The sequence below is a fragment of the Rhynchophorus ferrugineus genome, unplaced genomic scaffold (genome assembly GCF_030347505.1).
Source record: "Rhynchophorus ferrugineus isolate W39M unplaced genomic scaffold, kcgeb_rfMv2 rfM6, whole genome shotgun sequence".
In the NCBI taxonomy this organism is placed as follows: domain Eukaryota; kingdom Metazoa; phylum Arthropoda; class Insecta; order Coleoptera; family Curculionidae; genus Rhynchophorus; species Rhynchophorus ferrugineus.
The window spans coordinates 12787097-12804782 of NW_027472585.1; the positions used below are offsets into that span (position 1 = coordinate 12787097).

General features: G+C 31.3%; 1 protein-coding gene across 2 annotated transcripts in view; it reads left to right on the plus strand.

Annotated features, from left to right (window-relative positions):
- The window catches only part of LOC143198310 (uncharacterized), a 170488-nt gene that overhangs the window by 84623 nt on the left and 68179 nt on the right, over positions 1 to 17686 (plus strand). For both annotated transcript variants that reach the window (XM_076407446.1, XM_076407447.1), the window contains exon 2: positions 2871 to 2915. In XM_076407446.1, the coding sequence (XP_076263561.1) occupies positions 2871 to 2915 (45 nt within the window). The remainder of the gene's footprint in view (positions 1 to 2870; positions 2916 to 17686) is intronic.

Here is a 17686-nt window from a genome sequence, read left to right on the forward strand (position 1 = left end):
GAAGCTAGCACTGAACTGTCTGCGATTACAATTTATTTTTTTCTATTTGATTCAAGATTTTAAGGTGCTAAACACCTAATAAAGAACATAACTTTTTACGAAAACTTTTAGTGGATTCGTCTACCCACTTTGCACAGAGATTTCTCATACCGAAATATTCGTGAATGATATGATGTACACGTTGCTATTGTACTTAATTTCATTTTACGGTCACTCAAAATCATTTTGAGGAAATTTAATTTTTTTAAAATGTTTTCGTCGGTAACAACCTCTCTTGGGCGTCCACTGTGTTTACCATCATCTTGATGGTTGATTTTTAGGCAGTGTCCAGAAACTCGGCATCAAGCCAAGTTTTTGCTCTAATTGTAATTTTCCCTTCAAAAAGCAATATTTTATCAACACGCGAAATTCCTTTTTATCCATTTTTTTCACAATAACAAAAGCCGCTTCATTCAAAATGCTATAATTCACAAGCTAATGATCCGACAGCTGTCAAATTTACACACGCATCTTTTGAGAGTTAGGATTAACTAAAAAAAATATGGATTTAATTCCAGTAACGCCATCTATGTGTCAGGCCGGGGCTTTTAAATTGACCTGTTATATATACTGTTATATAGACTTTTATGTATGTATATAAATATATACCGTTGTTTTTTTTGGACAGTTAAACTATTTTTGACCTTGTTACCAACAAATGTGCGGTAGGCATAATAATATTGGTCCAAAATAGTATAATCCCAAAATATATTCAAACGGACCAATGTTAAAAATATGAAGGTAAAGGTGATTACTAAAGAAGAACATTTTATCTCATAGTCAATCAATATTTGAATAGTGTCCAATTGCATGGTATTTTGAAAATATGCTTATTAAAGTGGTAACAATAAGCGATAAAATATATAAAGAATATATATATATATATATATATATATATATATATATATATATATATAAATATATATATATAAATATATATATATATATATATATATATATATTGGCTAATTATTCATATCAATATCAGTATGTAGTATCAAATAATAGTTAATGAGAGAGGTCCCCGGATGTTCTCTCTCTATTACTATATGAGATTGTCACATCATAATCATAATAGTTTCTACTATTTACTCGTTGTGGTATATTGTCTGTGTATTATTTGTCGATTTCTTGTTTAACTTCGAGAGATAACGAGCTCGAATAATTAACAGCGCTCTGAAACACCACTACCACGCCCAGTTCCTATGCAAAATTCAACATTTTAACACCAGATCGAACCAATTTTCGACCGCCACCCGAACGTAACTGTAACTTTTGACCTTAAACTCATTTTTCGAACATGCAAATCTACGCTAAGGCTACCTAAACTGATTAAAAAACCAAATCTATTAGCCTGTTATCTGATGTATTATTTATTAGGGTACTATTGTTTTATCGTTAGTAGCTTACTTTTCATATTGCTAATCGTATGCGTGTCGTTTCGTAACTACTAATATGTTTAACAATGCTCGTATTTGTTTAGAATACCGGTAGATTAGATGGGCTAATTTTTTTTCTCGTATGGGATGGGGTATGCCTACACTAGCAAGATTAATGACACGAAGCGAATTTTCTTTTGCTTTTGCTAGTTGCTCGTTGCTCGATCATTTACCAGCGTGCTCGTCTCTTAGAAAGTAAGCTACGCGGTAATTATTCAGTTTTACCCATTATGTTAATGATTTTCGGACAGTACGACGTTTCGAAATCGTTAAAATAAACAATACAAGATAGTTTCCTTTTTTAAATAGGTAATAATTGCTAATTGATTAGTGTTTTCTGAAATAACTTTAAATTAAGATTTTGCCGCTATGTTCTTTCATTTCTTTTTTCAATAATTTTTTTAATTATATATGGCTATTATATATAATATTATCTAACTATAATATAGATGACTTATATCTTCTTATACCACAATGCGCTAACACTCTTAGGAGGTACTTAACACAAACCCATTCTATTACACTTCTTATGGGTTCTAAAGGTATATTACGTGTATATCAATTGCACTGAATCATCTAATTAGAGACATTACATAATTGGCACACATTCATACACCTCATTTTGGAAAGGTTGAATGATTGCTACATTAGACTTGCTAACAGTACTCCATAATTGGATCTATATAATATCTTGTATTCTAATAATAAGTTGAATTTGCGGCCGATGAGCAATGACATGTGGTATAATAACTATAAGCTTGTATGGTATAAATATAAGCTTACCAAGTTCCAAGTTAGCTGACCCTGCCTGGGATAGTTAACAAGTGTTGCTATTCACTGGTTTGTACCAAAAATTTGCTTTTCCATAATTATTTTGCAATATTAATTTATTATTTTATTGAGTTGTAACATACTGATAAACATAACTAATAAAAATTTACTTGTTCTTAATATGATTAAAATGAACAAAACGATACAAAAGTTGTTCAAAGACATCCGGTCTTACCTAGCCTGCATACTAGCTTGACTGGGATCTTGTCGGATTTTACACTCTTGCCTAGAACATTCACAAATTTTAAACAATCACAAACATAAATTTACGCATTTTATTTACCATGCCCTAGCAGAATTCGAACCCGCAACTATCGCAACAGTAGGTGGACCGTCCTGTCGTCTTTACCACTGTGCCGACCAAGGCGGCTAAAAAAATTATTTTTAGGCGTCCTATTTATTATAGCTTAATTTATTTTCCAACATATTTAAAAAATATCATACTAAAAATAGACATGTTCATAAAAATACTTGCAGTATATTATCGAAGAATTTATGAAATGAAGATACGCTCTTATGTATTGTTTATATTTATAATTAATTATAACTTTATTGTTTCAGAGCAACAGCCAAGTCCTTACAAACGGATTTACCTATTGAAAGTCGGTAAGTTGCACAAATTCAACGTTTATTTCAAAATTACTTCACTAGATAGTAGAGTGTGAGCTAATGTGAATACACCAAACGAATAAATATACCTTCTAAAGCCATTCTTGGTTCTCAAATATGTAGCGCACATAACTTAGATTCCTTAGGACAAGGAAGTAAACTGAGAACTTATATAATCAGATGCGTTCTCGGTAAAATAAGGTAAACGACAACTAGGCATCAGAGCGCTGTATATCGCAACATATTCTGCAATAAAATAGTTTTTTTGTAAATAGAAGTGTAACATTTGAAACCATTCTAATTTTTAGATTTCTGTAAAATTTGCTAGTATTCCTCTGAAAGGCTTCGAAATATGTTGTTACATTTTTAATTGAAGTATGATTTTAATGAATAACAATTACAAAAGGAACGTTGCATCAAATTTTTGAATGACATTGGTATAATCTTAAATCTATCTCATCTGATAACATAAAATAAAAAAACAGAATGTGACGTAAATAACATCCACTTCATTCAACACTAATAAAAATGTACCATTTTGCTATGAAAATAGGTATAAAATATATGTATATATAATTCTACTGATTTTTCAAATACTTACCTAAACATATTATCACATTTATACTTAGTTCTTAGTATGTTTGGTGTTATACTGTCTGGTACTCTCGTTCAAAATAATCTGCAAAGAAACAAAATGTACATTTTTTACTTTCACACCTCCCCAATTTACTTCCTTAAAAAATACTTTATATTTGTACTTACATCTAATTCATCTTGGGGATTCTAATATACACTGAAAAACTACTAATTCCAATATTGAACTTAGTCATATTTTCCTTTTCAATAGCTTAATGCCAAGGATCTGTGTATATACACATAGATTTCTGTTCAGTTATCAATGTGGATTTTAGTGAAAGACTTACCATTAAAATCAAAAATTTAATTGCATCTTGGTTAAACAATGCTCTTCTAAATTTGGGCCAATAATTTTTCTGGTCTGAAATGTAAACAACAAGCTTTCCTGTCCAGAATCTTGAGCTAAGTATTTCATAAACTATTTTTGCAGTAAAGTTGAATCCTTTGGAATCGAATTCATATCATTTGAACCTTCGAATCAATGCTCGAAAAACAACGCTTTCGTTCTGTTTTTATACTTCGCATATTCTCTATCTTGTGGATAATAATAAATTATCCATTATATCAAAAAAAATGGTTGGACAAATCTTCATATTGATTGATCGGCTTCACTTCAGGTGTTTTTCTCAACCATATATGCTATGATAAAAGCTAAATCGTTAAATAATATACAAACATTTCAAGATGTTGAAATTATAGAAATATTTCTGTTCCTCTAAGTGAAGTGGCCCCTTTTATTCAATTTTAAAGTAAAGCTGAGGTGTAAAGTTTTCTTTACATCAACTTGACTTACTTTTTAGTAATAAAAATAACTTCAATAAATTCGACAGAATCCAAAATTGAGTTACATAACATATAAATAACTTGACTTGTGCTACTACAATGTTATTGTACATCTGTTTCTAGCGTTTGTCAACAATTCAAGGCATTTCTTTATTTGAAGTACCCAAATTCATGTGAAATCTTATACCATTTAATGTTGTAATGATGTTTAATTTGCTTTTAATTTGTGTCGAGTCTAGTCTTTAATAAATTTAAAAATAAAACAACTTGGAGATATTACAGGCGAGGTAATTGATGTGCACTTTTTTTTGGTGCTGTTAATGACGGGGAAAATAGAAAATAGGAAATAGGAAATGAAAGGCCCATCAGTTAAAGTAACTCTTCTAGTTTCTCAAGGCGGTTATGTGGTTACGTTTTAATTGACGTGTTTTTACGTGTGGTGCAAACTGATTGCGGAACATCTTTAAGGCAACAGAAATTGATTGAAGTTTAACCGTTTCTTTTTTCTTGATTCTCTTCAGTCGGTCAATAGTGTTAGTAAACATTAGTATGACTCACACGTAGCTATATTTATTTTTCTTGTTGAATTCGAGGAAAAATACTGATGAGAATTGTTGAGTATTGTTGTATGATTGCTGTGGTAGAAACATAGATTAGACATGTTTAAACGTGGTGATTTCTTTTGATAAAAAGGCATACTGTTATCTGAAAATAAGTTAGCACATGCTAACCGAAACTATCAAATGAGATTGTTATTAGTTATAATAGATGAATTTCACAGAAAGGTCGGAAAAATAGGCTCTATATGAATAGAAAGTGATCTTGCTTATGTCAATGTTATATTTACCAATATCACATGGTCTACTTGCTCGTAAGCTATGCTATCTGAAACTTACGTCTTCAGATCACATAAATTTACATTGATTACTCTAATAACTTCAATAAAAGCGTTACATTTTCATTTTCGACACGAATTAATCGCTTGCAGGAATTAAATCAACAATGATTTTTAGGTTGTTGATATAAAAGCGACAATACCCAAACCTGTTACAGCTTTATTTGACATTTTATGGACCCCTACCTCCATCTTCCTCTCCATCAGCTCTTATATAGATTCTATCAGGCCTTTGGTGTCATGTTTAGTGATAGTCCAACAATCAATTTTATTAGTTCTATAGGTACTAAGGATTTTCATTAATATTAGTTGTTTGCATGTATTCTGGTCATATTTTCCCTCCGAGCTTTTTTTTATTTTTGGCTTTTTTAAGAAAAATTGACCAAATAATGCATTAATGAAATAGTTTTCTAAAACTTTTTCGTCTATATCTCCCATAATATTCAGGAAGCACTGCCTAGTAAGTGGATATAATTCCCTGCAATAGTGTATCCTTATGTCCCCAAACTTTTTCAGTCACTTTTTTGCAACACTGCGTCGCCGTTCCATAGGTTCAAGTGGTCTCCATATTTGCTGGCAACGTGTTTTAGCAGCACGTAATATCCTACACCTAGCAAATTCCAGCATATGGACAACAAGACTTTATAGATGTTTAAAGTTTTCCTAAGTATCCTATGACTCATATGATTCATTATTTCCTGCTCATATATATTCTAATCAATTAAACATAGATATATGCACATGAATCTTTCGCACTCGGCAATATAATTTTCTACAGTTATCCTATATTAATTATATATTCACCTTTAGTTGTTCCTGCTCTCATCACCCTATCTTGGTATTCTCAGTTTTGAATCATATTCCCATATCCAGAAAGTTTCATTCACTCACTGCCACTTTCTGAACCACTATTCACGTGAGCTACGAAACTCATCCAAACAGAAGGCTGTTATTATAGAGAGTGCATTTCTTTTCACATGTCCAAACAGTTCTTGTCTGTATATCTTTCTCGGCCTGCATATCTACTGTAATAATCCTTTGCCACATCCCATAACAATTCGATTTGATTGAATATTCAGTGATAGGAAGTAAGATGTTACACTCTGTGGCCATATAATTCAGCCATCTGATCTACTGTGTACCTTTTTCAGGCCTATTTAAAAAAAGTAATTTATATAAAAGACAATTAAATATTTCATTTATATTTTACCACTTGACTAATTGAAATAATTGACTTTTTAACATGGTATCTCCAAAACTTTATTTATGTTTTGCAAGCCAATCCTTTATAACAGCTTTTGCCAACATTATAAAAATATTTCCAATAAAAACACCAGTAACTTCATATTTAATAGTATTAATACGTACCTTTCTAATGCATTTTACTAGTAAGAACTAACTATTACTATTTGTTTGCCCTCGGAATTTTCAAAAACAACCATGAAAAATATTAGGCAGCGATTTCAAACTTATCAAATCAAGCAAAGCACCAAAACAACCTTTTCCGGTTTATAACCTCTTATTATCACAAATATTTTAAAGAATTTTGTAGACGTTTGACAATCGAACGACTTTTGGAGGCTGATTCAGTTACATGTCCGAATTTTCAGGCAGCATTGCATTTCTTTTTAACTGGAATAAAATGAGAAGCAAAATATTGTCTGGTATTAAAACGAATTTATTAACTGCAACACTCAATACATTATACATCTTGATGACGTAAGTTCACTGTTACCTTGGAGAGATTATTTAGTCACTGCTATAAGGCAATAACATATTTGATACATTAATTTCTCTAGGAGTTCGTTATATGTTACTTCGTTATATTTACTACGGCACAATTTTGCTGATACTTAACACAGTCGCATTAACTGCGAAATTCTTTGCTCTGATATCTTTTTTCATATTAGAATTTGTACTTTTGTACGATTTTATAAATATTTATTGAGTTAAAATATTTAAAAATTAATTAAATGATGAAACTACATGACATGAACATATGAATTAATAGAGTAAATACGTAGATGATATGCTAATAAAACTATTAAATGTTAGAACAAATAATAATTAAATAAACAAAACATTGTTAGGTTTCCTGAAGAAAAACCACAAGTGCTTAGTTAACAATGTCCCCGTAATCAAGTCGACAGTACTGGTAATAAAAAATATCTAGTCTCTAATTACTAACGGTGATCCATACTATAAAAATAATGATGTACCCAATTTTGACAACGAAACTCTATCAATATCGTTTAATGTTCTACAATTCTAAGGAAAAATAGTACGTTTCTTATTTAAGTTTCCTTTTGGGTTGCAACACGTCGAATATAATCGCCGTATAAAATAACAGACGAGTGAAGAAACGATATCATACAAATTAACACGTTAAAAAAGAAGAAAGCACCGCCGGCCGGCAATATCGCCTGTGTGGTCCGTTCGCAAAAGGAAGAAGAAAAAAAGGAGGCAGCGAAGATACGATGAGGCTAATTTGGACTTCACCTTTCCCAGGCACCTGTTTCAGAACATGATAAAACTGATGTAATGGGGGTTATAAATCACGTTCGCCAAATTAATTATGAGGTACGGTTGCTAAATATTATCAGAAAGTTTTTAATATCGCTTAAGTCTTAAAAGAAAACCTCGTAAATCTTTCGGGTGTCTCTTCTTTTTTCTCTTCCTTCGCCAAGAACGGCGGTATGCTGAAAGAAAGTACTCTATTGATTCGCCACACAATCGCGACTTGTCATGTAACGGTTTTTAATAATGACGAAAATAGCCTTATATATTAAAGGCTCATTAATAATCGTGTCGTTTCTCAATAATTTTGCTGATATAATTCGGAAAAGCGTTGTCGAACTCATTCGGTCGGGTTATATAAGTAATATTTCCAAAATGTCTGTCAACGTTCAGATTTTAACTAAAGTATTATTTAATGCGAATAAATACGATAATATTCGAAGAATCAAAGTAAACAACTGTTAAACCACTTAAGTTAATTGTTAAATACAATACAATGCAATGGATTGCAAAACATATTTGACGAGAACCCAGTTCAAACTCTGACATAGCTTTCAGGGGATCAGCAGTTACTGAATAAACTGCTTTTTGATGATTACATGCGATGGAAAATATTGAGAATGAGGATAAATAGCTATAACGAGAATTGAGTGAAATTTTAATTTTGAATCATTTTAACATTGCTGTTTAATTATTGTCCAAACAAAGGAGGTTTTTTTCAGAGGAAAGCGGAAAGGAATAAAAAAACGCTGTTTAAGATGGTATCAGCAAGGTATAATGTATTATTACCGATGTCATTTAAATAAATAATATCTAAGGTATTTGAACAACTTTTGTTGAAAAGAATAAAATCGATTTTAGAGAGAAAATACATACACATCAGTTCGGATTTATTAACAATCATTTAATAATTGACCAGAGTCATAAAATAATACGAGTAGATGTAATTAAAAAATCCTGAAGCTAATGAATTATGAAAGTAACGAATTCTTCAGCTATATTCTTAGATGTAGCACAAGCCTTCGATAAGGTACGGAATGACAGTCTTACTCCTAAGCTACAGAAAATATTACTGAAATAACATACTGGACTATAAAAATCTTATATTACATCCAGAATATTCAGAATCAAACAGGCGGAAGCCTACTATGATATTAAAAGCTAACGCAGGTATATCACAAGGAAATATATTGGGACCAATTATTTACCTATATATCATGATGACTATAATTCTATATAGCATCAACATATCTCGGAATAAATTTTGATGCAAAAATTCGCCAGAAGGAATATGTAAAATAGAAAGGGAAAGAACTGGAGATAATATTCAAAAAAAAGCATCATTATCAGTACATCATAAATTGTTACTATATAGTGTGAAAAAAGTGTTAATAGATTTTAATGGACATACGTAATTCAATTATAGGGATATTCCCCGAAAGGTAATATAACTACAATACTAATTTTCTAGAAAAGTAGTATAAGAAATGTTGAGAATACCGTAGGTGCTTCCAAATAGTACGAGACTGATTATTTACACCAAAACCTTCAGATAGCGACTGTCACTCAAGAAATCAAAGGGAATTGCAAGGGGACATGAAAGAATCAAACCATTCGATTTTGTGCAGTATAATTTACTGAGGTGTATATACGTAAATATTATTACAGCAGCGACTACGGTAGTGCCGATGAATCCCCCTTGTCAATTGTGGGCCGGCAACGACTAGTAACAACGTATATTTAAATTTAATTTGTAAAAAAAAATTAAATAATACTAATGCACACGCAACTGCAGCAGCAGAATATAATGCTCTGCATAGATGCATCACCTAATATTACATATTATTAAATAAATATAGTTCTCTATTCCCACTAATATATAGATACGAATATATTGTTCTGATATACCATCAAGCACAAACCGATAACGATAACATACTGGTAGGTAATTGTTTGACATCAAACATAATTCTAACTGAACAACTACAAGAGATAACAGATTTTTAAAAAAAGTAAGTTGTTGACAATGATAACACCTATAATTATAATAATAAGTATATTAATAAAGTGTCTAAATTATACGAAGAATGCTCTGCTATTCTTCAGAAGATATCCGTTGAAATTTCATCAGTTAGTTGACGAAACTTTACTATGGTTGTTCAAGAATGACCATAAGCAGGCTGTGAAAGAAAAGAAATTGATACAGTTCAATCAAACAAATCATACAACCTATAAGAATATGCTAAAATGATACGCGTCGCGTCCTACATCACTACATTACAGTCTTACAATACAGTTTGATCAATTACTCATAACACCTCATCATCATCATCAACCCTTAGAAAACGCTGAAGGAGAGCGTCTACTTCTCAAACAATACACCGCTTTTGATGCCGCAGGACTTTCCTCACTAAATTATGCCGCAGTTGACGACTGACCGCAGCTGTTCCGGCTGCGGACAATGTTAGCTTTTATTATTTAGATCGTTTTCGATAATACTTATACAAACCTTTTTGGAGCTGTTTACAGCATCTTCCACCCGAACGATCGATTTCGCCGGTCGATATGTGGAATTCGGTCACCCTTCGTTCGACAGACATTCCCGAACCATTGCAATTTTCGTCTCTGATTTTTTTCTTGTGCTCTGTTTGTCGCACCTCAAACAGATGACACGACACATGATGAATGAATCATTTGTAATATCATCTAGGAGAGAAACGTGCAGATTGTGCTTCAAGTGTCGCATTTGAACGACCTCAAACCACATGTAATGTCAGGCTGGAACAGAATTCAACCCTCGGCGCAATATAGAAGAATTGGCAATATAAGCTTTGAAAACATGTAGATTTTCGCCGTCTTGATTGGTCTATTACATATTATTATTACATTTATTACACATTTAATTAGTCTCCTATGGCTTTCGTTAAACTGCTGCTCTCTACATTGCTTTGTGCCTGACATCAGGACCAAAAACTTACCAACAAATGAGAAATTTAAACATTAAGTTTAATTCTGATGCAGAAATTAGTGTATCCATTACATGCAACATTTGGTTAAGGATTTGTTACAAAATTCATTGACTAATGCAACCTTAAATGGGTTAGAAGTTAATACCTAATAAATTTACAGAAAAATGTTAATAAATTTTACAATTACCCATAAGAATTATTTATCGTATATTGATTGATTGATATTTATATTGTAAATCTGAAAAAGCTGCATGCGAAAATATTTACCGATATATATATATATATATATATATAATATATATAATAACCTTGTATACAGAGCACAGAGAATTCTTATTATTCTAGAATTTTGTTGATCTATATTAGCATGCCAGAATAAAGTGTTGCGAGTCATCGTCGATGCCCCCCATATTACGTGTCCAACAAACTGATTCAGCGCGATATCCCCATAGAACCCATAATGAGTGTGATTCGGAGTGTTAGTGCGAAGTACTCTGAAAGACTATTAGTGCATCCCAATACACTCGCCAAACAGTTAAATGTGCACGATGACAGTGAAGTGCGTAAGCTCAAACGCAAACTACCATACGAACTGATTAATAGAAACATAGAGAAGATTTAATCTAGAATAAGTTAGGATAAACTTTAAAATAAGTTAGAATAGTATCTAAAATAGATTATAAGTTGTACAGTAGATCACCTACTGAAGTGATCTTCTACATATCAGGATAATTATATTATATAACTGGAATTATATATAATACTTATTGCCCATGGGCAGATTGTCGATATTCTAGGAGATTAATATAAAATATATGTTAGCATGAAATTTTCGCATATGTTATGTTATTCTTTTACAGCTGAATATGCCTTCCGATAAAACGGACATATGAATTTGTTGTTCCTACAATAAATTGTGTGTGTCCTACATAAAATTTCACTGTCTCATATGGGTCGACTTCAAAGAAATAGCGCTAATTATGCCGCATTAAAAGAATTCTTCTCCGTAAAAGTTTGCCGGTCCAAGAATTATTATCGTTTAATGAGAACAACGACTGAAATATCTCGATGCGCCGATTAACATTTATCTCGGCGCATAATTGTGATAATGAATCGTCCCGCGTATAACGCTGTTGCTTTTGCCGCCGAATTTATTTGATCACAAACGACCCGAACCAATTAAATTGCCCTCTCGTTGGATTTGTTGTTACTGGCTAAGAGTTACCGTGTAACAGTTATCGTGGCGTAATGAGAGAGCCGAGTGCTAAATTAAACGATAACGATTCTTTTGTGTTGGTGTTACGATATCGAGAGTGTATTTTTAGCGTCCTCGCATAACGTGATTGAAGATTTTAAATTAGCTTTGGAAACTATAGACTGAAAACAGTCAAAACAGTCGATAGTCAAAAAACTAGCGACTAAAAATAGCAATTACTACTTTATAAATACACAGTTATAAATATACGAATCCTTTGCTATATAAATTCTGAAAGAAGAAAGGACGGAGATAACTGCTTGGGTAGTTAATTTTATATGTGGTTATATTTTCCAATGGTAGTATAAGAGAGACGGAGATGTATAAATTTCTTCATGAACTAACTTTATATTCGAATGTTCTGTGGATCTGTTAAAAGGAATGGAATTGTTTAATTGTACCACAAATGGTTAATTGTATTTGAATGTGTTTATTGCTATTTTTAACAAATATAGATAATCAATAGAGCTTAAACAAAACCTAAAAACTAAAGATGTACAGTAACCATAAATACTATATAAAATAAAAACATATACCTAATCATAGAAAAAAAAAATCTATGTCATAATTAAAAATGATGAGAATGAGATTATATGAATTCTTTATTTATTATTGAACGGAAATATTTTTAACAAAGATCGAGAGAGTAATCGAAATATTATTGCCATGAAAACATTCAAAAGTATTTTACTATTTATCATTCCAATTTTAATCTTCTTACCCTATTACATTGCCAAAATGCTGCTATATTAATATACAATATATTGTTATTTACATGCAAACTACCAAAAAAATCATAAAACTATATATATATATATATTAAATATAAATGTATGTAAGCATAAATTGGATACATTTTTGTCAAGGTCGCGGCTAGGACGACAAAGCCAGAACGTTAAAAATCAGTCGAATGAGACAAGTAGAACAAAAAATAGTAACTAAAAGTACGACTGAAACAGTCGACAGTAAATAGTAACAAAATCAGTCGAACCAAAAATAGCGACGGAAACAGTCGATAGTAAAAAGTTGTCAATTACTAAACAGTGGATAGTCGATTTCAGTCGATAGTTACCAACACTATTTCCAATGTTTCAAAGTTAGTTTTAAAAGAAAAATACGATTTGAGAAAACAATCTTGTATAGAGATTACAAATGTCTACAAAAAAGTCTCAGAGCTAGAATCTGGAAATTTTCTCTGAATTATCCAACAGTAGTGAGAATTCATTGAGACTCTCTGTTAAACTACTGTTCTGTTGTACTTACATTAATACACAAGCAACGCGAGTACGAGATTAATTTATCAGTATGTATTTGCCAAATTGAAATAAAACTAAACTACTTAAGCTAAAGTTAGAGAATACACTTATTATCTAAACAAGTTCGTGTAGTTTGTTTCGCATCGAACTTCTGATTGCCTGCATGTTATCCAGTAATTGTGTTATTTCCAGTTTACTGTGATTTAGCAACCGTTTTTAACATTTTAAGGTGTAATCTTGGATTACTTCGTGTATCCATTTGAATCCAAGGTCATCGTGCAGCTCTTTGTTGGTTACGTAGCTATAAGCATTGGTAATTAATCATAGAACTTCCTTTTGGGTGCGTCGGATTACTAGTTGGTATGATGTTTTAGTGTGGAGTTGCACCCCATATATCCAAATTGGCTTTATAATTAACTAACAAACCAATCTCTTTGAGTTTAGGTCAAGTTTAGAGTAAATTCTGATAACACAGCTGCTTGACTTTGAGTCTAAACTGTGCTTTTTGTCTAAAATGATGTTTCCAATTTAACCTACCATCGGGATATATTCCGAGGTATTCAGCTGATTCTGCTTGAATAATCGCACACCCCTCTAATGATATAATTGTGTTTTTGTCATTTCGCCTCAACGCAAAATTTATATGTACAGATTAGGAACTATATTTTCCAGTCTTTAGTACATTTTTAAATCTTGTTAACCCCTATTTATATTTTTTTCTATAAGCTTAGATAGAGATACATCTTTCTAAGTACCGTTTCTTTTATTGTTGCGATATCAGCAGTACAGAGTACAAATTTGCTTTGGAAAATATATGATTCCAGCAGTCGACAGTTTGCAAGCAATTTGCCAATATTGTAGATTAATTCCAAATGCCATACCCGATTAAAAGCTTGTGAGACGGACAGGAATATTGCAGAGGTGTACTTCTTTTTTTCGAATGCCTTTCTTTGAGTGGTGATTTAGAAATTCAAACTGGAAACCTGGTTTTTCTGTAAATGGGTTAATTCGTTATAACAACAGTTTGTCAAATAATTTTGATATCGCAAGTAACAGCTAAATAGGTCTGTAAGATCCAACTTTTTCTATCAGTTTGTCAGATTTTTTAAGAATAATTATGCGAGCAACCTTAAGATATTCCGGAACATGCTTCTAATGCTGTCTAATGTCCGGTCCAAAGAGCTGCTTCTGATGTGATGAAAACTTTGAAACTATGTATATTACTACTTTCTTATAAATAATTGCCTATAATAGTGACAATATAAATTTTAAATAAGAAGAAAATTAAGTCTAGGTAAAGTTAATTTTTATAGTTTAAACTCTATGGGGTATAAGATTTTGATTCCTAAAGTCCACAAAGCCCCTATAACTAACAAAATAAGTTAAGAATTTTTTATAGCTATAAATTACAAAAACAAAACTCAAATAATTATAAATATTGAAAAAACTATAACAGAATTTCTATGCAATAACAGAAAACCGAAAACAAATATAGGTATGATGGATTAGCGTTTCATATTAGTGCGATATTTAAATGCTCCGTTCCTGCTCCTATATATCTCAACATAAAATTTTAAAGTTGAAAAAATTGTATCTAGATAAAGTATATCTTTATAGTTTCAACTCTATACGTGATTGTAGCATTGACCTGACTACGTATTCTCTAAAAATACTGAACAGCAATTATATTTTAATTATCTCTTCTGCTTAAACAAAAGCTTAATGCCAAAAACTTCTCAAACTCAAAATATAACTAACGAAGTCGATTAACAAAATATACAATTTATTTTATAAATAAGAAGCTACATGTTTTTGATCACTAGTTCATTATTCAAGGCCGAAGCCAGTTAGAACTTCATATATATACAAGTAGATCCTTGTTGTCGGGTAAACTAACCAAAGTAGTACCTTTTTTCTATAAAAAAAAAGTATATAAAATATTTTCTAAATAAGAAACCACATGTCTTTGATCACTATTTCAGTATTCAAGGCCGAAACGTGCTTAAATCTCATATACTTTCAAGTATGTTCTTATTGTACGCTGGCTCGTACGTTTCTAAACACTTATAATGAACTACTTCCTCTACAGGTTTATGAAGGTGACGGAAATTGTTTATTATTCCATAAACCGAACGAACGCCGCTCAAACTAAATGGCTCTCGGTAATCAAAAAGGAAACGGCGTTCTTTTTTTCTTAAAGGCCACCAACATATAAATGTCTTCTTTGTTGTCCGTTTTTGGTAATATAAATATGTAAAGGTTTAATCAAGTAAATCTTTCAAAGTTCCATACATTCTTCTAAAATTACGAAACAGTTCGGTATATGTATCAAGAACATTTCTTTAATAATAACTTATTCGTTCAGATTTTAATTGAATATAGTTCTTGTTTGTATAAATGAATTTAAATGAGCGATGCAACTTTATAATCAATCAATCTTAACTTTATTTTTAATACGTACAAACGTTACAAGATTTTATACCCTCACTGAACCAGCTATAAAGTTTTTTCAAACAAAAGTATTTTTAATCAATGAGCAAGTTTATTTTCAAATATTCCTGGATTTTTTTTCAACCATCTCATCTTCAATTTACTATGCAACTAGGACTTCTTGCAGCTTCTATATCGCTGTGGTTCCATAAAAATAATCGAGAATCAATCCTTTGATTAATATTTTGTTTGTGGTTTTCGTAATAAAAATGTGTTCATAATACAAGAAAGTAGAACATGCATCAGTAGACGTGAAAAAATATTCATCAATAGCTATATCAAGTACCTACAATAATAGTAATTTTACGACAAAATACAATTTAGCCATTCGGCAATTTGAACAAACTCAGTTACATGTAAAAAATGTCACATTTGTCGCTGTTGGAATAATGGAAGCCGTATCTGCCAAACATTGCTTCTGTCGATGCTATTTAACTACAAGAAATGTTCTCTTTTTTACTTCAATACAATGTGTTCTCAAACAAATTAAAGAAATTATGACCAATTATGGAAGACAGTAAATACATCATATATCAAGTGTCCCATAATTGCTAATTGTATAGAGATGGAAAACAGAAGAAAATATGATGATAATTTTACGGTGTAGGTTCAAATGACAGGGCTATCAAAACGTTCATTTATTCAGCTACTAATAGAGATTACATATAATAGTTATAGTATTTAGATTATAAATATTTGATGACAGATGTTTGATTTTCTTCGACTTAAGCTAACGAAGTTGTACACTTTTAATGAACCACATTTTAATACACAAATTATTACATCAATACAATTATGATTCCAGTATATTTATAAAATCAACTCAAAATTCACTAATCTGTCACTACTTTATCAGACTCAACAATAAAAGGTGATTTTAGAGTTCATTCTACTTGAGCATGATTTCTGGTCCATTGCTACCGCAACTGATATATAATCCAACGCGGACAATCTTCTCTCAAACATGTATCTAACAGAAAATTTAAAATAAATATAATCATCACTCATATTAGTGCCTCATAGACATAACAGAAATAATAATTTGATACCTGAACTTAATTCTTCGTTCTTTTAAATATGAAGTAATTCAACGTAACATATTTTATTCCCTTACAAAATGTAGAGTTAACGCATAACTTATAAACCTTATAAATCAAGGAAACATCGGACGAAATCCGATAATGGACCAACGTTAGTAAGAAACCAGAGTAGAACGTTGCAATTTGCGATGACAAAAACCTCGATAAACCAGAAAACGGTAGCCACCCAACAAAACCAGTTGTATCACAATCACACGATAAAAACGCCCTCGGTCTTTACCATTTTTATATCACTGGTTTAAATAAACGCTTACCTTGTCGACAGAATTACGTCCGATAAAATAGCGTTTATGGTGATTTATGGAACTATTTCGATACGACACAAGTTTCAATACAAATTCAGCAATGAATATGAAATAAAGTTGAGACAGTCTGGTCGATATAGAACAGAATTAATGTACGATTAGAGAATCAAAAGAGGTCGACTTCTAAAGAATTGTATATTAAACCGAACGGTAATGATGCAGACGTATATAGATAGGTTCGCATAGAAAAACAATAGTTGTGTAATTATATAACAATGGAGACGGCCAATTATCTTATTCCGTGACCTTCCTCAGTGTTTATTGCGAACGAATAATACGAACGAGAAAAAAAAGCAGCGGGATCGCCGTATGTTTATATTTTTGAAGTTCACGTGCATCTTTATTTACAGTTTATTGACACTAAAGAATATTGGCGAATGATTATTGTGCATTTTAAAAAATTTGAGTACTTATATTTATATTTACAGAACTGTTTGGATATTATATTATAAAACGTATTGCTGTAATGAGGTCAAAATAGTTATTATAAGGTAAAAAATATATAATACATTATATACGAACACAGAGAACTTATAAAGCCAGAGCGCGCTTTATCGAGATT